The sequence below is a fragment of the Camelus bactrianus genome, chromosome 9 (genome assembly GCF_048773025.1).
Source record: "Camelus bactrianus isolate YW-2024 breed Bactrian camel chromosome 9, ASM4877302v1, whole genome shotgun sequence".
NCBI classification, from domain to species: Eukaryota; Metazoa; Chordata; class Mammalia; order Artiodactyla; family Camelidae; genus Camelus; species Camelus bactrianus.
Window position 1 is genome coordinate 29,097,867 of NC_133547.1, and position 19,302 is coordinate 29,117,168.

General features: G+C 40.0%; 1 protein-coding gene across 5 annotated transcripts in view; it reads left to right on the forward strand.

The window, feature by feature from the left end:
* Positions 1 to 19,302, forward strand: part of ABCD3 (ATP binding cassette subfamily D member 3) — a 63,959-nt gene that overhangs the window by 37,635 nt on the left and 7,022 nt on the right. For 4 of the 5 annotated variants that reach the window (XM_074369996.1, XM_074369995.1, XM_074369997.1 and 1 more), the window contains 13 exons: positions 1,537 to 1,679; positions 4,291 to 4,360; positions 6,698 to 6,767; positions 6,860 to 6,957; positions 7,082 to 7,173; positions 8,756 to 8,847; positions 8,938 to 9,001; positions 9,135 to 9,198; positions 14,631 to 14,708; positions 14,811 to 14,876; positions 14,978 to 15,067; positions 15,543 to 15,662; positions 19,090 to 19,283. In XM_074369996.1, the coding sequence (XP_074226097.1) occupies positions 1,537 to 1,679; positions 4,291 to 4,360; positions 6,698 to 6,767; positions 6,860 to 6,957; positions 7,082 to 7,173; positions 8,756 to 8,847; positions 8,938 to 9,001; positions 9,135 to 9,198; positions 14,631 to 14,708; positions 14,811 to 14,876; positions 14,978 to 15,067; positions 15,543 to 15,662; positions 19,090 to 19,283 (1,241 nt within the window). The remainder of the gene's footprint in view (positions 1 to 1,536; positions 1,680 to 4,290; positions 4,361 to 6,697; positions 6,768 to 6,859; positions 6,958 to 7,081; positions 7,174 to 8,755; positions 8,848 to 8,937; positions 9,002 to 9,134; positions 9,199 to 14,630; positions 14,709 to 14,810; positions 14,877 to 14,977; positions 15,068 to 15,542; positions 15,663 to 19,089; positions 19,284 to 19,302) is intronic. The other variant, XM_074369998.1, reaches the window with a different exon arrangement.

Sequence of the window (19,302 nt, forward strand, 5' to 3'; positions counted from 1 at the left end):
TATTTATAATACTATAAATGGTTGACTGTCCCATGAGCCTCATTACCTTGTCTCTCTGACATTTGTGCTGGTAAAAATGACCTTTACACTTTCTGAGTGTTCTCACTGAAGTCTGACTTTAGTCACTTAATGTGTGATGTTATTGTTACATATTTATAACACAACCATATAGTAGTGTGGTGGCTTTATGTAAATATGTACATGTGTACGTACATACCTTTTGTAGTTGATTAATAAATAATTTATGTAGGGTTTTTGTTCCTTTCCAAAACATTGGGGAAAGCAGTTTTCTATTTTAATTTTCTTATCTACCTCACATCTTGATATCCCATGAGCCAGGTTTAGTCATTCTTATAACTTGTTTTTACTATAAACAGATGAATAGGCTAAATACCCCTTATCTGTGTATTTTAGTGGTCCTTATTACATGTGTATAATACTGAAATATATTTCCATGTATTCCTGTTTTCTGATTCTGCTTTTGTTAGGGGTAGAAACTGTGTTTTAATTATCTCTTTTGCCTATTCTTGTACTAATTATTGAAATATGTTGAATCAATCATGCTGAATTTTAGAAGTCTTGAATGTGCTCTATATTCCACACATACTGCGTTAGGTAGTTCTGAGTAGAAAGTTGAGTAAGATACAGTTCCTACTGAAGAGGGGTTACCATCCAGTGAGATGGTAGAGACTCAACAACTGTAATGCAGAGTAACAAGTCCAGTAATAGAAGTTGGAATAATGTATTTGTGTCCCGGAGAATCGGAGGTGATGTTTGAGCTGCTTTGAGAATGAGTAGGTGTCCATCAGTTACGTCAGGCGTGCTGGATATAAAGAACAACTTCATTGAATGGCATGTTCAGGGAACAGTTATTTCAGTGTGGCAGAATATAAGATGTATATGAGCTTGAAAAGGCAGGCTGAAAGCCTTGGAATGGCCCTTGGGTGGCGAGGTACTTCGCCACATGAGAGAGAGCGGCACTGGAAGCAAGATGCGGGAGACGGGAAGACAGGTCGCGCTCGTTTGGGGGAAGTGAGCTTGAGGGTCTACAGAGTGCTAAGCTGAAGATGCATAGCAGGTATTTGGAAATAATACCTTGGATTCTTGAGAGTGATGGGATTAGAGATGGAAATTTGGGAGGAGAAGAGAGCCAAGGAAGAGACCTCAGGGAACATTAACATTCAAAGAGAAAGTGAAAAAGTTGCCTGAGAACTGTCGTGGAATCTTAAGAAAACATCAAGACGAATTCTACCAGCAGAGTTTTAGACGCCATAGAGAGAGTGGGACTGCAATCAGGAGTTTGTAAGTGAGCAAATTTGAGAGAGCTGGGGGGTGAGTGATGGAGCAGGAATAGATGAGCAGTGAAAACACCGAGGCCCAGTGTGCGTTTTCTCAGAAACAAAACAGTTAAAGGGGAAAAAAATTCGTTGAAAGAGCAAAGTCGCTGGAGTTGATTGTAATAAATTGTGCGCGTTGCATTCAGTGAATTTCTTGTATCTTTGACCCTTGTCCGTCTTCCTCTCCCAATAATAACAGGGCCCGGCAAGCATGATGGCCTACCTGATTGTTTCTGGGCTATTCCTGACTCGGCTTCGAAGGCCCATCGGCAAGATGACAGTAACTGAGCAGAAGTTTGAAGGAGAGTACAGATATGTTAATTCTCGGCTGATCACAAACAGGCAAGCACAAGTGTATTAGATGTATTTAGCCGTACTAAAACTTCACTTGTATGGATGGTAAAGTCACATAAGTTGACTCCAGAAAGTCTGGTAACACTGTTACTGAAATTATGTGTGTTTTTACCTTTTTTGAAAATATGCGTTATGAAGTTTATCAGTTTTACACAGCAGTGATCCTCTACCTCGCTGACCGTTCTTCTTGTTCAGTGTGTGGTAGCCCTGACTTCCCTCTTCATGTCTTCTGCTGACTACTGTTCTGTTAATTTCACTCTAAGCAAAGTCAGAATACATTCAAATTCAGATTTACTTCTTCAGAGAAAATTTTGTTCCAATTTATCCGCAAATATTTTTATTTGAGACTATGTTTGGAATCCTCAAAGTTAATCCAGTCGCACTGCGTGTGTCTCTGCCTGGTTTCTAGGTAGCTTAAAAATCCAACATAGAAAGAAAAATTACTGGGCTTTGGAGCCAGCCTGACTAGTTTCAAAATCTACCTCCTTCACTTATCAGTTATGTGATATATGACTTTTGACAAGTTATTTATAGCCTCACTTTTCTTATTTATACTGGGTAGATAATATAGGGTTGTTGAAAAGATTGAATATGAAATATATATAAAGCTTCCAGCACTGTTTTTAATATGTGGCAAGTACTCAGTAAATTTCCTCACACATGGATGATCTGTCAACCTTAAGTCATTTTGAGAGTCCTAGTATTTATTTACTACTCTGTTGTCATTTACAAATTTATTTGGGAAATTATTCTTTTAACAGTTCCCTCTTCCTTTATTTTCTTAGATTGCTAAAATGATACCAGTTTTAAACAGGGTTTTGTGCTGTAGGGAGACAGAAGAATTGAAGGTTGAGTAGGGAGGCACTTTGCCAAGTGAGTGAAAGATGGTATCAGTTAAGATGCTTTCTATTGCAAGAAACAGAAAGCCCTCACTCAGAAGGCTCCAGCAATAAAGACGTTTACCATTTCACATAAGAACTCTTAAGATAGAGCAGTTTCAGGCACAGCATGATCAGGGCTCTGGCTCTTCTCTTAGCTCTGTTTTCCTCTATATGTTGCCCTTTTCCTCCAGCTAATTCTTTCATGATCACAAGATGGCAGAAGTAGCTCTAGATCTCACCAGCCCTCCTCCCTTGCAAAACATCCAGAAACAAAAACAGACCATTTCTGCTGTCTCTTTAAGAGAGCAAGGAAACTGTCCAGGAGACCCACAGCAGACCTTCTTTCACATCTCATTGGCCAGAATTGTCACTGAAACAATTACAGCAAATTGATTGGCTTACACCAGTTGAAACTGTTCCACTGTGGATGGAGTTAAGGCCATTCCTAAACCATATGGGTGCACAGTAGAGGATGGAGAACTTTGAGAAGATTGGCGTTCTCTTAGAAGGAAGAACATAGGAGAGGATAGGTGTTGAACAGGCAGCTGTCAGTATTCTAGGATGTGCTTTTCTTTCAGGTTCTAGGTTTGGGCTAAAATGTTGAGAAGTGGTATTCTCACCTCCTCTTTCTCCATAGACTTAAATGTGCAAAAGAAGTAGAAGGAAGTAAGAAAGAGGTTGTAAGTGCAGAATTGTGTTAAACTGGGGTTCTGATTCCCTGGGGCTCTCTGTATCATTGTGTAAAGGAAACTGAAGTGCAGGTCAAACATGATACATCTTTATGGAAAGTTAATTTTACTTGAAGGAGCTGAAGTAAGAGCTACCTTGTTTTTATGATGGAAAAAAATACAGGTACATTTTGGACTAGAATATAAAATTCACATAAATTTTTAAGGAAAAAAGACTTTAAAGAAATAATAGGTGTTTACTGAAGGCCGTTTTAACAATGCCTTCTAGACTCCTATGTAAAGCTTCACTTTCCTTTGCTGTTAAGAGGTACTTTTCTGGGCAAGTTTACATCATTAGTACATAGAGTGGAAAGCGAGACGTTACGGTCAGATACCAGTTACAATCTCAGCTGTTTGACTTGACATGACTTTCACAAATTTACTTAACTTCCCTGAACCTTTCTTCATCCATAAAAATGCCCCCTTTTTCCTAGTTAAGATCTTTGTGGCCCTTGCGAATACATTCAAATCAGCTCAAGGAACGGGGAGTTGTGAGGATATGGTGGGGCTTCAAAAATAAGAACAGCTTATTCTTATAAGGTCTTGGTTTGCTTTTCTGTCTTTCAGAGACTGTATGTCATGACATCACTACCTTTTCTAACTTCTGTTTTCCCCTCTCCCTTCTGGCTGGATCTGTACTCAGTATGTAGTCCTTAATGGCAGTCCCAGCCCTGCCTTCCTGTGTGTCATGGAAACTTTCTTCTTATTTCTTTATTCATATTTCTGAGAATCAGCCCAGCACCTTTTCCAGCCAGACAACACGTGGCATAAGGAACATACGTGGGTGGTCCGGCCTGTGGTCCAGTCAGGTGTGTGTTCCTGAGCTCCGCTTGGCCAGCCAGGTTCAGACCGTGGCTTGAGATGTACCCGATGAACTTAGTCACAATATGTCCATTTAAATACAAACATTCAGGCATCAAATACTGTATTTCATTATTTTTTAGGCTTAGGTAACATTAAAATTAATTGCCAAATTGTTTTCTTCAATAGTGAAGAAATTGCCTTTTACAATGGAAATAAAAGAGAAAAGCAGACAATCCACTCAGTCTTCCGAAAACTGGTAAGATGACACGTTTGGGGCTCAAGTATTTATGGGAAAGAATGTTTTGGCCTGTGCCAGGATGTGTGTGTGTGTGTGTGTGTGTGTGTGTGTGTGTGTATCTATATATCTTTAATCTTTAAAATGTTTATTTTAAAGTAGCTGTAAAGGATTTTATACTGTTTTTTTCTAAAAACTGTCACGTCGATTTGTTAAGCTGCCCAATAATAAAAGTGGGAGGTTTATTAAAATGTTTGTCAGTGTATTTTTCAGAGAGGTGACTTAGGAGTCTCACTTAGGGACAGATTGAGCAACTGTCACGGAAAGGACGAGCCCTGCGGTGCTCGTGGAGATGCGCGCGTTGTCACTCTGAGCCTGCGCAGCGGACTTCTGTTTACTGCAGGGCCAGGCAGCTCACGCGTAGTTCCGGCTTCGCAGGCCGTGTGGTCTTTATTGCAGCTCTTCAGCTCTGCCGCGCAAAAGAAGCCACGTTCTGTGTGTGAATGGATGGATGTGGCTGCGTTCTAATAAAACTTTATTTATAAAAATAAATGGCAGGCTAGATCTTACCTGTGGGCCATAGTTTGCTGACCGTTGATTTAGATTGTAAACATTGTTTCTTATGAAAACTATTCTTCAGTTTTTATTTACTTGCCAGTTGGAAAATTTGAATTCAATTAATTTTATTATTCATTTAAAAGATACTGAGTGCCATCTAGGTGCGTGTGCTTGTCCAGGTGCTTAGTGTAGTAACAGTGGTAAATGTGATGGACCAAATCCTGCCTTTAAGGAGCTTACATTTTAGTGGAAGTTTTTAAAACTAAATACAGATTTGAGGTGATTTTAAAAGGTTAAAGAAGTTGTCATTTAAAATCATTTCAGAAATTAAATTTTTACTTTATTTATACTTAATATGACTGAACCTTGATAGTGTTCACCGATAAAATACATTTAAGGTGATTTTCTAGGGGACTGCTGTTAACCAGCTTGCTCTTCACATGGCTTGCCCGTCCTTACGCTTTAGATTTCAGCCCCGAAGTTAGGCCTTGTCTGATTAGCTGGTCTAAAATGGCCTCCACCAGTTACTTGCCATTTAATGACCTGTTTTCTTAAAAGCCTATATTGTAATTTGTAATCATCTTGTTTGTTTACTACTTTGTCTCTTTCATTAGACTGTACATTCCGTGAGCTCAGGGCCCTTGTCTGTTTCATTCATTGTTTTATCTCCAGCACTGAGCATGGGATGAAGCAGCAGGCATTCTCTGAATAGGTGCTCTAGCCAGTGTTCTTCTGCAGAAGATATTAAGAGCAGGCTACCCTGTTCCCAGGAAGCCCACATTTTAGTGAGGGAGACAGTAGCCAAGTAGACAACTGGATATTTTAAATGACTTCAGGTAGTAATGAATTTTATGACCAAAAATAAAATGGGATAAAGTGGGAGAGCATGATAGGGGCTGTTGTCTAACTGTTTCAGCTGGGATGGCAAGAAGGCCTTTCTTGAGGAGGTGATGTTTTATCAGAAACCCATATGAAGTAAGGGAGTTAGTCACAAAATGTAAATATTTAGGAAGACAGTATTCCTGACAGAGGGACCAGCAGGAAGAAAGCACTATGTCAAAAGCAGGTTTAAGGAGCCAGTATTTTTGGAGCTCAGTGAGAAGGAGCGAAGCAAAAGCAGGTGAGGTTTAAGACAGAGCCCAGCGCCAGGTCACGCAGGACCTTGGGTAATCCGATAGGTGGAAAAGTCGAGAACACTAAAAAATGGAGAATAAAATACACTTTTAGACTTGTAATTCTAAGGTAACACATGCTGGGATTAAAGCTGCAGACTCAAACGGTGCAGCATTGCATTAGCACTTGGTTCAAGTTGAGCGTAATACAATTCTTAGAGAAAGCACTGACCGTGTGTCTCCAGCTGAAGCAAAGTGCTGAATGCCATTTCCAGACAGCTAGGGTTTTACCTAAATTAGCTCCTCTTTCTGTTTTTTGTTTTGATTATTGATCAGTTGTAGCATATATACATCTGACAGTATTATGAATACAGTATCATTGTACTATTACATGCAAAGGATACGCATCAACATTCTTTATATGGTTTCCATTCTGTTTGCAAAAAAATGGTTTGTTACCTGCTCTGTGATCAGCATTGTCCTCAAAGAAATATGTACGTTATAATCAGAAATCATAGGCATTCAGTAAATATTTGCTTATTAATACATAATTTTACATTATTAATTATTCATACATTATTAATACATAATACATAAGTTTTGTATTATGTATTTTGTCCTCATGGTAGATTCACTTTTTTAATACATAGAAAGTATATATATATTTTTTGTTTTTGCTTTCTGCCAGGTGGAACATCTACATAATTTCATTTTGTTTCGGTTTTCTATGGGCTTCATTGATAACATAATTGCCAAATGTAAGTATGCCTTTAAAGAGATGGGGGAATGAGATTTCTGGAAGAAGTGAAGTATTGTTGATGTTTTTAAAACCCTAACCGTCATGTTTCAGATCTTGCCACTGTGGTTGGTTACCTTGTTGTCAGCCGTCCCTTCCTGGATTTGTCTCATCCTCGGCACCTCAGGAGCTCGCATTCAGAACTCCTGGAGGTACGGTGCTAGGAGTAGTCAGAACCACGGGCGTGATCAATTGAAAATTTAAATGCAAAAGTAAAGGAAACCTAGCTTTAATCTTAGAAATGTAAGTGAAGGCTAATATTTATTTCTATTTAAGGATTACTACCAAAGTGGAAGAATGCTTTTGCGAATGTCTCAAGCTCTGGGTCGGATAGTTCTGGCTGGCCGTGAAATGACTAGATTAGCTGGGTAAGTAAGATGAGTAATAATGAGCAATTGCAGAGAATGATTTTAAAAATACATGTTATCCTTAACGGTTGTGCTCAGTTGAGGTTAAGATAAGGGGCAACTTAAGCCTCATGTCCTAGCCTTGGAAGCTGATTTTGATAGAAAATTAAGGAAGATTTTTCTCTGTTAGTGAACTTTTCATGTTTCTTTAAGGTAGCTGTTTTGAGCCGTAAACTAGGTTAGTGGTTCTCAGGCTGCCTGCTCTGTGCACACTGGTGTTCAGTATGCTGGGAAATGCTGAGTTGCGGCAGTTTTTCTGTAATTCACAGACTATTAAGTTAGTGAATAGAATTTTCTCATTTGAATTTTTTTGTCCCCTACCATACTTTTTTTCCCCTTAGATCTTTGATACTGGCAACTTAACATAAGATAAACAAACAAAGATGAAGTTGATTTTAGTGGGAAAAAAAAATGTTACCTTGTGATCTCTGTAGGTCTAGTTGTAAATGCGGTCACGTTGTCTAGTAAAATTGTTCTTAGGCCATAAAATGGAATTAAATATTCCAGTAGTTCAGGGTCTGATATAAAGGGCTTGCTGCGGTATAAGAAACTGTAATGTAAAGAAGCACCGTAAGTTTCAGGCCGTCTGAAGAAGTGGGATGACTGCGGCGGCCTGGGATTAATCTCCTCGTTTCCTTTCCTCCTGTTTCTCCACCTTTTGGCAGTTAGGGAGTCTTCATGGCGAGACAGAAGTTGTAAACAATTACGAGGGGTCTCCTCCTCTTGAGAAGCTGCCACCCCTCCTGCTTGTTAACACCTTTTCTCGTCCTTGGCAGCCCTGACGTGCGGGCTGCTCTGTTCCTTTAGGAAGCTTCTGCCTTTTACTCACAGGAGGATCCTGCGTTGCTTCTCTGATTAGTGCTCTTGCTCTGACCGTCCTGTCAGCCTCATACTCCTCAGCCTCCTGTCATTAGTTCTGATTTCTCTCTATCACCATAGCAATTTCTGTCTAATACTAAGAGCATTTCATCTTTTCCCCTCTTCGGGGAAAGAGAGGAGTCTTCCAGATTCTTCCACGTTTGCAGGGAAGTAATGTGCATTTGGCTTGCCTAAAATAAATGACTTCTCAGAGCAAGACCAGCTGTATCCATGGCTTTACAGCTCACGGCAGCGGGGGCTCAAGCTCCACGCTCCCTGGGTCTGAGGAACGCACTCGCATTAGTCCTTTTGTGGTATCTGCTAGAAAGTTCCTTAGAATTCTAGTGGCAATTAACCGTCCTGGCCTACTGGTGATGAAGTAAGGAGCTGCTGAGGTGGGACCCCCTGAGACTTCTTTTCTTAGCCTCATGTTCCTATTCTCCTACTGAAACATAATAATGAAACATGTGTACTGTTACTAATACTTTATGTTGATGAGACTTCTTTTAAGTTATTTCATCTAAACTAATAATTTTAGGAACTTTAGTTAAGTTTGTATAAAAATAAAAGATATGTACTTAACAATGTCATATATCAATTATATTTAAATAAATAAATAAAAATAAAAGCTATGATAGCCTTTGAAGTTTTGATTATGACTTCCTTTTTTTTTTTTTAATTTCAGTTTTACTGCCCGAATTACAGAATTAATGCAAGTACTGAAGGACTTAAATCATGGCAAATATGAACGCACCATGGTCTCGCAACAGGAAAAGGGTAAATACGAATGCAGTAGGTCACATAGTATGAGTTTCTGCTGACGTAACATAGTGCTCTAATAGTGATTTTCCGTGTAATGTATTGAAGGAGAACAAGACATTCCCTTGATACCTGGTGCTGGAGAAATCATCAATGCAGACAACATTATAAAGTACGTATAGAGGAGGGTCCTTTAGCACCCCAAAATAAACATTTGCTAAACTACACAGTAGCCTTTCTCTTTTAGCTACATGTGCTTAGTGTTTAATGTGAAATTATTCTCTTTTTATTAATTTCCTCCATAGATTTGACCATGTTCCTTTAGCAACACCAAATGGAGATATCTTGATTCGAGACCTTAATTTTGAAGTAAGTTTTTACATGATTATAATAAATGCTTAAATCATCTTCAAAATGTGAAATGAAAAACTGTTGTCTGAATAGTTAAAATAATTTTAAGGCTTTACCTAGTCTCTGAATCCAAAAATTGCTTTGAAATGTAAGCCTTTTTACAGGCTGCAAAGTTTGTTATAAGATAAATAAGCAGTAGGGATGTGATGTGTGTGATAAATGTGCAACACTGCTGTATGTTACATGTGAGAGTTGTTGAGAGTAAATCCTGAGTTCTCATTATGCACATAATTTTTTTTCTATTTTTTTGTATCTATATGAGATGATGGATATTTATTAAACTTATTATGATATCATTTCATGGTGTTTGGAAGTCAAATCATTGTGCTGTACATCTTAAATTTATATAGTGCTGTATGCCAGTGATATCTCCATAAAACTGGAAGGAAAAATAAAAAGTAAGTCTTTGAAACAGTAAGAAATCTATTTTCTTATTGACAGAACTTCAAAGGTTCAAATACTGCTGTCAAAAAATTGTTTGCGAATGAAGTCCATCTCAAGAAAGCCGTAGAAGATACAGTTAATTGGAGCCTCCAGTGTGAGGTGCATGTTTAAACATGCAAATGCAGCATTGGTCTCCTTAAAATAATTTGCTTTGGTGGTGTTTTGGTGGTGCAGGAGCATCTATACCTAAAGAACAAAATACAGACTTTCCTGTCACTGATGAAATACAGACTTTCCTGTCACTGATGTCACTGTCAGCCCCGCAGACAGCCACACCCAGGTCACGCCACAGCTCACGCCAAGTGCATAGTCTGCTAGCCAGAAGGGAATGCAGCAGGCCACGTTAAAAAGAAAAAGCAAAAGATGAGTGGTTTTTGTATGATTTTGTAAGCCTCTCACAGACCTAAGGATTACTATTTAGGTCATGTGTCCATTGTGACTTTGTGAATAGTTTACATTTGAAAAATCTTGAAGGTTAATAACGGCTTTCTATCACGTAGGCTGTTTCTCCAGTTCCAGATGCCATTTCTCTCCAACAACACTGTCCAATAGAACTTTCTGCAGTGATGGAAATGTTCTGTATCTGCAGAGTCCAATGTAGTAGCCACATGTGGGTACTGGACACTTGAAATGTGGCTAGTAGGGTTGAGGAACTGAATTTTAGATTTTACTGAATTTTAATAAACTTTAAATTAAATAGCCACATGTGACTTGCAGCTGTCGCACTGGGCAGCACAGCTCTAGAATCCATGGCCTTCTGTACTTTGTGTTGTACGTGGGGGTTCTTTTCAGCTGCTTTCGCTGAAGGAATGTTGTCTGATAGTTTATAAAATAAGTAGTATAATTATTGAATTTGTTCTCAAAGTGCTGTAATCATAGGTCAGTCTTCAGTTTTTCTACTCTTAGTCACGTATATTTATCACGTACACCTCCACTTTCTTTTCAGGAGCTGTAACAATGGAAAGCGTTAGTTAGGCAGAGTACTTTGGGTTTATTCAACAAATGAGTATTCTACATTGTCATAATTGTCTTGTTTATTTTAAAGCCAGGAAACACAAAGGGAAGTAGAGAAAATGTGAACGTAGTTGGTAAATATTTAATGGCACAAGTATGACAAAGGTGTTTTCTCATTTAGCTCTGGGTGCTCCTGTCAGATAGATGGGGCTCCTCGGCAAAGTGGGTGGCCACCCATGGGGCTCGATTTCAGAGCTCAGAACCCCATCTTTGTTAGATTTCCAGTGGCCTCTTTGTCGTCACTGCCCAAGAGTGAAAAGGCCCATGAGGTTTCTCCTTTGAGGAATCCTCTTGGCACTTTCTCCCACGTTCCCTCACCTCTGTCTTTATGCAAACATAGGATACACCAACGATACAGATACCCACGTGGCTTAAGTGTAGTGAGAAGGGATTTAAGATCTGTATGCACAGATATATGGAGTAAATAGATTATGATTATGATCTGTGATATTGATCACTTTGTCATAAGGTTACCACACTAATGCGGTCACTTGCATTTTAGTCCAAAGCCCTTCCCTTTGAAGCCCTTATGTTTGAATGTTAATATACTTCTGGCCAGTCCTGATTACTTCTTAATCTCCGGAAGACCCTTACTTTTTTGCTCTTACTTTGGTTTCCTTTGGGAAGTCTTACTTTGGTTACCAGTTATGCCTGTACTTGTTTGAGTCTTGCTACTTTGTGACCATGTTGTGGTCACCTGCTATCTACCCTGATTCTCATTTTGTTTTCTCCTCTACTGGGAGCTGTTTTTTTGGCTTCTGTCCCTTTTGTCCACAGTTATTCATTCCTCTTAACATAGTTTTCCTTTATTCAGCAAACATCCTTCATTTCTTACTAATATCTGATTTTTTTCTATCTATCTGGCTTACTTGAAAATAAGGATTCCTTTCTATTGCAAAGAGATGTAATAAAACTGAGACTTGGACACCACAAATAAATGTTTCCAACCTTATGATCACTTTACCTTTTGGGTTATAAAATTTAGGCTTCTTTGAAATAGGAGATTTTATATCTTATTCCTTTATAAACTACCTCAGCAATGACATATTTACGTAGACTGAAGAAATAACAACTTGCAGGTTATAATGTGGGCATTTAAATAATACGTTGTAACTTACTAAAATTTTTACTTTTTCAGTAAGCATATTTTAATGTCTAAAGCCCATGTACTGCAAACTTTCATGTAATTTCTCTTTTATGTAAATATTTATATGTAGAATATTTTGAGGATTTATTATAGTAAATTCATAGGAAGTAGGACTTACCAAGAAGTGATATGTCTGGGGGAATATTTTTATTGGTAAATATATGGTGGTTCACAGCTTTTGTTGCCCTAGGAATTCAGGAGCATCAATAATATAGTGTTATTAAGAACTTAATTTTCAGTGAAAGTTACTCTTGGCATTTAGTCTTAACCTTGACCAAGAAAAAAAATGGTTCTATAAATCTTTAAAATGGGAAAATTTTCCCTGCTTTAACATAGCTGGTGTCATAACTGGAAATTTTGTCCCACTTATCAAAAGCCACAGAATAAAGAAAAGTTAATGCTGAGTTTAAGACATTTGAGCATAAAAGAGTACCTAAGGACTTCAGAAAACTCAAGTTTTTATTTATACACATGATTGCAAACTTGGTGTTTGGGTTTCCTGGCGTATTGCACCAAATGGTGTGGTGGGGTGTTGCATACAGAGGAAACCGCAATGAGCAGTTAGGGGCAGAAAAAAGTGCACATGGCTGACGTTGCTGAAATAATGCGGAGTGGTAGGAAACCGTCTAATTGATGGCTCTCTGAACTTGCACTCCTGAGGATGTCACTGTCATAGTAGAGTACAGTTATGTGTAATAACATTGCAGATTGGGAATATCCACTGTATTCAGTTTTACAAGAAGAGGAAATACGTGTTTAGAAGAAGTCCATCAAAATGACTCTTTAAAATAATTTCTCAGGAAAAGAGACATCATTCATCTGGAAGAGTTAATCAGAATAGCTCCTTCTCTAACACTGATGTGCATAAGTTGCGGTATTTTATTATAAATCAACTGTGGTCAAATATACATGAAATTTACCATTTTAACTATTTTTAAGTATACAGTTCAGTGGCATTAAGTACCTTTAGTGTGTTGTGCAGCCTTCACTGCTGTCTTCAGAACTTTCATCACAGCAGACAGGAACTCTGTACCCATTAAACAGTAACTCCTCTTTCTCGCCGCCCCTCAGCTCCTGGTAACCTCTGTTCTACTTTCTGTCTCGATGAATTTGCCTATTCTGGGTGCCTCGCAAATGGAATCATAGTATTTGTCCTCTTGTGTCTGTCATATTTTCTTATCATGCCTTCAGGTTCATTCATGTTGAGGCATTTTATTCTTTTTAAGGCTGAATAATACTTCATTGTACGTATATGCCACGTTTTGTTTATGCATTCATGCGCTTGGGTTGCCTCCACCTTCTGACTGCATTTCATCAGAAAAGGCCAAAGTTCTCTGAGAGCCTTTCAGCGCCCTGCGGGATTTGCCTGCCATTAACCCTGCCACCTCCTCTCGCTTCTCTGAGCTCCCTTCGTACTAGTCTCCCCTCTTGCTCATTCTTCTGCAGCCAGACCAGCCTGCTTTCTGTTGCTGAATAGGGCAGGTACCTTCCTGCCTCTGCCTTTGCAGCTGTTTTCTGTGTGTGGGCTTGGGACTGAAACCATTTTCCTCCAGTTAAATTCCTAATTTGTTCTTCCTTTCTAAGTTTTGCCCAGTTGTCACTTTCACCGAGGCCTGACCTGACCACCTTAGAGGTGCAGCCTTCCATGCCCAGTCGCGGGTGTTTTTCACTTTGATCTGTATTTCCCCAGCACTTGTTTTCTAACACACTGTTTAACTTGCTTGTTTGCTATGCATATACTTTAGTGCACGTCTCTCCCACTAGAAAGCATGCTGCTAAGGTAAAGATCTGGGGGAGGCTTTTGTTGTTTGGGCTTTTTTGGTCTCTTTTATTCACTAATGGAGCTGCATTGCCTAGAGCAGAGCCTGGCCCTGAGTATTCAGTACATATTCGCTGAATTAAATAATAGGGACCTAAGGCTCAGCAGTTTACCAAAGCCGAGCTCCACAGCCGGGCGACGCCCACCTGCCTGCCGCCCTCGTCCCGCTGGGGCGGGGTTCCCGCTCGCATCTCACTGCACCCTGACCTAGGTTCTGTGACTCTTCACGGGGTTGCTTAGCACTTCCACGGGACTGTAAGTTGAGAGCTTAACCACTGGGTATTTTTGCATTTGATTTTATCTTTACGTTGTTGCAGAGCAATTTGGTGGCATTTTATAAATATTTGTAATCCATGTATCCTTTGATCCAACACTTGTAATTACTAAGAATCTGATCTGTGGAAACATCTCTCACTCGTGCATAAATTTGCTCGCTGACTCAGAGTGTCGCTGCAGTGTTATTAAAAGAGTAAACAAAATGAAGATGACCTAAATATTTAACAAAAGGGAGAGCATTTAAATAAATTGTGGTACATCCTTACTATGAAGTACGCTGCAACTATTAAGGAAAGAATGGGGAGAATCTGAATATACTGACCTGGAAAAACATATTACATAATAACAGCTTGTAGAACCGTGTAAATGGTACAATTCCATTTTTAAAAAAGAGACTGTGTATACATACGTATTTACTGTTTTCAAGAATTCACTTTAGGTCTTTGTATTCTGATTGAGATTAAGTTGATAAGTCAATTGTGATTTTTAAATGGAAAGAAAGTAACTAAGTAAAAATTGAAAGTAAACAAAAGTAAAAGGTCTCTCCAACCATACCCTCACTGCATCGACCTAATACCACATTTACAGACAGAATAGATAGCTTGTCATGAGCATAGAACTATTTGACTAAGGAAATGCTCATTGAGTATATATCCTGTTTAATTAATTCATAGACTAATTTTCTTTCAGGTTCGATCTGGGGCCAACGTTCTAATTTGTGGTCCAAATGGCTGTGGGAAGAGTTCACTTTTCCGTGTTCTTGGTGAAGTAAGTACAAACTGGCCTCAAGATTTTGCAGTCTTATTTTGCCATATGATCTACCATGTTGTAAAATTTACAGTTGCCCTTCCCCCTCCTTTGCTTTTATAGTTATGGCCTCTTTTTGGAGGACGTCTGACTAAACCAGAGCGAGGAAAGTTATTTTATGTTCCCCAGGTAAGACCTTGTTTAAGTTGTTTTATAATCTTTGACTTAAAGAGCTTTTTATTTGTTTTTAAAAAATTGCCTTCCAATGATTTTTGCTCTGTTACTCTCAGAGACCTTATATGACCCTGGGAACACTTCGAGACCAAGTGATATATCCAGATGGAAGAGAAGATCAGAAGAAGAAGGGGATATCTGACCTCGTAAGGAAACGTTTATATCCTAGACCCACCGAAAACACTCCGTTCAGGTTCTTTATCTTAATCAGTTAAGTATTTTAGATGCCAGGGAGTTTATTCCGACCTTCCGTGAAGCCTTCTAAAGCCTTATCAATTAGAACTTTCCAAACTGAGGAAAGATGTTAACCATCTTACTTAAATACGACATGTTGAGTGTTTAACCTTGTCTTTCTATTGTTTGTTTTCTCATTGCCCTCATCCTTTAATTATATACAGTAGTGTTACTCTCTTTAAGCTATTAGATATATTTTGTCAAAATTAGTAAAAATAGGAAGTAAAGGATTCAGGTTTACCTTTATGCCTCATTGTTTTGTGAAATGTGATTTTTTTAGTGATACTGGCAGTAGAATTATAGTGATTCTAATTTAAAAAATAAAGCAAGATAGAGAATGTTGGATTATGTTAAGCTTGATTTCATCTTTAATCATTTTGCTGAAAGGTGCTGAAGGAGTACTTAGACAATGTCCAGCTGGGTCACATCCTTGAACGTGAAGGAGGCTGGGACAGTGTTCAGGACTGGATGGATGTCCTCAGTGGTGGAGAGAAGCAAAGAATGGCGGTACGTATTGAAGCCACTGCACAACAATGCACCTGGTTGCATAAAGTCAGCATGTTGATAATCAAGGCACACAGTTTTAATCTTTTTATTTAGCAATTATTATAGTATGGCTTAGTTTAAATGATACTAAAAGGGCTTAAAAATCTAACTTGCATGTAAATTTGGAATTCAGAAAAATTCATAAATATTCCTATGAAAGGAAAGGATGCAGATGCAATTATGTACCATTAACCGTTTTTCTGGAAGTTGGGGAACTTTGTAGCACACTGGTCCCAGTCAGGCTCTGAGATCCCTTTCAGTGCCTTTTCCCTGTGAATGTACCTTTGTCTTCCTCAGGCTGTTCTCGCTAAAGTAAGTGAAGGTAGTAGAGAGGTTAATTTTATTATCATTTTATTATTTATTCTGTTCTTGCCCTTTCCCTCTGTCATTATTATGTTCCCTTGTTTCAGGGTTCAGTATCAACTACCTAAGGTTATTTAGAATTTAAAAATTTTCCTGATATAAAGAAACATTTGAAAGAAAATATTTTAATTTTGTAATTAACTAAACTTATCCCTAAACAAACATGGCATATTAAGAGTGATACTCTGAGTACTCAAGTGCTCTGTTAAGAGAGAGAACTTTTAAAGAGTCATTTTCTAACTGGACATACCATAGTTAGAGCAGATCCAGAGGACTTTTTTGCGAGGAAATGTTAATTTTGTGGAAGCCGGAAAACTGTAGCCAAGGAAAGACAGCAGAGGAAGCGGCTTGTTGTAGAATGGCCTGCCTGTCACCTTCAGTTGTGTCCTGCCTCTTGGTTACCTCCGAGCCCCTGATTGTTTTGCACGTTGTTTTTCCCCAGATGATACCCGTTTTATATGAACTTCGTATCAACTTAACACTGTGATTTGGCTAGTGCTGTAACAGGAGATTAATCTAGAGTGACGGATGAGTCATAAACAGAGGGAAGGAGACATATCAGCTGCGATCAGAGTGGAAAGAGGAGCTAAAGGAGTGGGAAGTTGGCATTTTTAGCGTTTAGTCAATTTAGAAAATGACTATAGAAGTAACTGCAAGTCAAGAAAACTAATTTAAATTCCTACGCTGTGGCCTCAAAGAGCATGGACGGATACGGCAAGATTCACAACTGGACACAGTGGAAACTCAGAGAAAGAATAATGTGTTTGAACTGAGGAATCCTATATGTGTGGTGTAAAGGTGCCCAAGAGGGAGTTTTATTTGATGGTAAGAAATTCAAGGGCATGCCTGAGACAGTGAGAGGCTATCTTAGAAGAACAGGGGGTGGGGGGGAGGAGTCCTGTAAAGCCAGATGAACGTGACCGAGCCATTTGGGAAGTGGGGAAGGCTCACCTGCAGCGTTGCTGCGTGGCCAAGCCGTTGAAAGGTTGGGCTTTGTGTAGGCCAGTGTTTGGAGAACTGAATGTGAAGTTTAAAAGAGAGCTTCCTGTTTTGCTATTTGAAGGGTTTAGAGGGAGAGAGAAAAGGCAACGAATGTGAACATTGACGAAGTTGGGTGGAAAGTGTATGTGTATTCGTTTCAGTTCTTTCAGTGTTTTAGTAGGATTAAAATTTTTCAAAGTGAAAAGTTGAGGGGAAGAGAAGACATTTTTTATAAATTATAAAAATCATAATTTTTAGGAAGAAAAAACTTGAAAAGTGTAACCCAAACAGTGAATCTGCAAGAGTGAAGGTTGGTGTAAAACAGATGAACCAAAGGAGCTCCTGGGCAGGAGAGTCAGGATTTGAATCTGAGGGGATGGAGTGACGCTGTTGAATAAAGGGAGGCCTGATGAGCACATGGCTGAAAGTTCCTTGAAAAAAGGCAGCGTAAATGTAGGGGCAAACATTATTATTCCACGATTTTAACAGTGAAAAAACTTAATTATCATATGCTTTTCACAGAGTTCAGTGTTAGCTGGGAATCTGCTCCGTGCCGGGCCCTTAGCTGGTGCCTGCCTTCAGGTAATCTAGTGAGGAGAGCGAAGCGCTCTCGGGTTCCTGCTGTACAAGGCAGGCAGTCTTCAGTCACGGCTACAAAAAGCGTGCACTGGGATACTGATGAGGGAAGGCTCAGTTTTGAATGGCAGGTCCTATTTAATTCTCTCAGTAGCCCTGGGAAGTGAGGTGCGGACAAAGGGAAGACTTGGGGAGCGGAAGCAGCTTGCTGAGCGGGAGAACTGAGGTCCTGACCCAGCGCTCCTGCTCTTAACGGCTGCGTTGCGGTGCATAGCCTTCAGCGTGCAGGTGGCCTGTCCACTTCTCTTCTCTCACTGCCCCCTGCAGTCTCAAGTGCCATGTCCCTCATGTCCACTGCATCCACTGGGGTCCAGCCACCATCAGCCAGAGCCGCTCCGCCTGGTGTCATGAGTCGGGCTCTCTTGCTTCTCTGACCCGTGGTTGTCTTTTCTGCGTCACTGTTCTTGCTCTTCCTGTTTAGCAGCGGGTTTTCTTACATTGGATCCTGAAAAAGTGTGTGTGATAGGGAAGTTGAAACATTGATAGACATATAAAGAAGAGCCCAGCCCTCCTTACCACAGATGCCGCTGTCATAAAATTCTTAGCTTTTTTATAAATCCATTTTTGTAACTGATTCTTTTACCTAGCTGGCAACTGCCCTCATTCTTCAGACTCACTGAGATTTCTCTAATATTGACCCTTTCCTTTTCTACAGTTGATCGGATCCCTTCTGATTCTGCCTCCTTTCCTGTCCAGCACAGACTTAATAATCCGGGGCCTGGCACATAGGAGGTACTCAGGAGATATTTCTTAGAAGAATAGACAAATGATCCCTTCCCCTTAACTTCCTTTCCCACTTTTTGTTTCCTCAGATTATTTAAACACCATCCCAAGGGCAGCTGTTTGCCTTGGCATTTCTGGGCGTAAGCTTCTAAGCACCACTGAAGAAATGAGGGAATGAGATGGATCGGTGCTGCCACACTTCTGTGGTGTCTGAGCCTCACAGGGGCTCACAGCATGGCTGGGCAGTCATTTTACTTCTTTTTGTCCCTCTGTCTCGTTTTTCCTGATAAGCGTTTGAAAACTGCCAATCTCAAGCTTTACAACCCGTTACCGATTCCACCACTTTCAGCCAAGTAACTCACCTTTCCTTAAAGAAAAAAGAGAAACTATTATTTCAGTTAAATGACAGCTAATTCTTACTGAGTGCTTAATAGGTGATAGGCAGTGTGCCAGGCACTTTCCACAGGCTATCTCATTTCATTCTCACAGCAGTCCTGTGAGATGAGGGCTGTGTGTGCCCCGCTCCACAGAGGAAGCAGAGCAGTGGAGGGGCTTGCCAGGCAGATAGCTAGTAAGTGTTAAAGCTGTTGGCGGGGGCTGGGGGGGTGCCTTGGCAAGCTCAGGCAGCAGTGTGACTGCCGTGCTCACACACTTCACCATCTTCCTGTATTGCCGTCTCAAGTAGCTGACCGCGCAGTGGGAGAGGGACGGACAAGCGATGGGAGAGCCCCCATGTGATGTGGTGGTTGGTGGCGGAGGCGTGCAGAGCGCTCCGTGGGAGCGCGGAGGAGGGGCGCTTGGGGCGCGCCTCCAGCGACTGCTCCTCTTAGTAGCCCTGCCCTGGGCCGTCCTGACCGCCGTGCTTCCAGGCTTCGGCAGGTACGTCACCCTTCCTCTT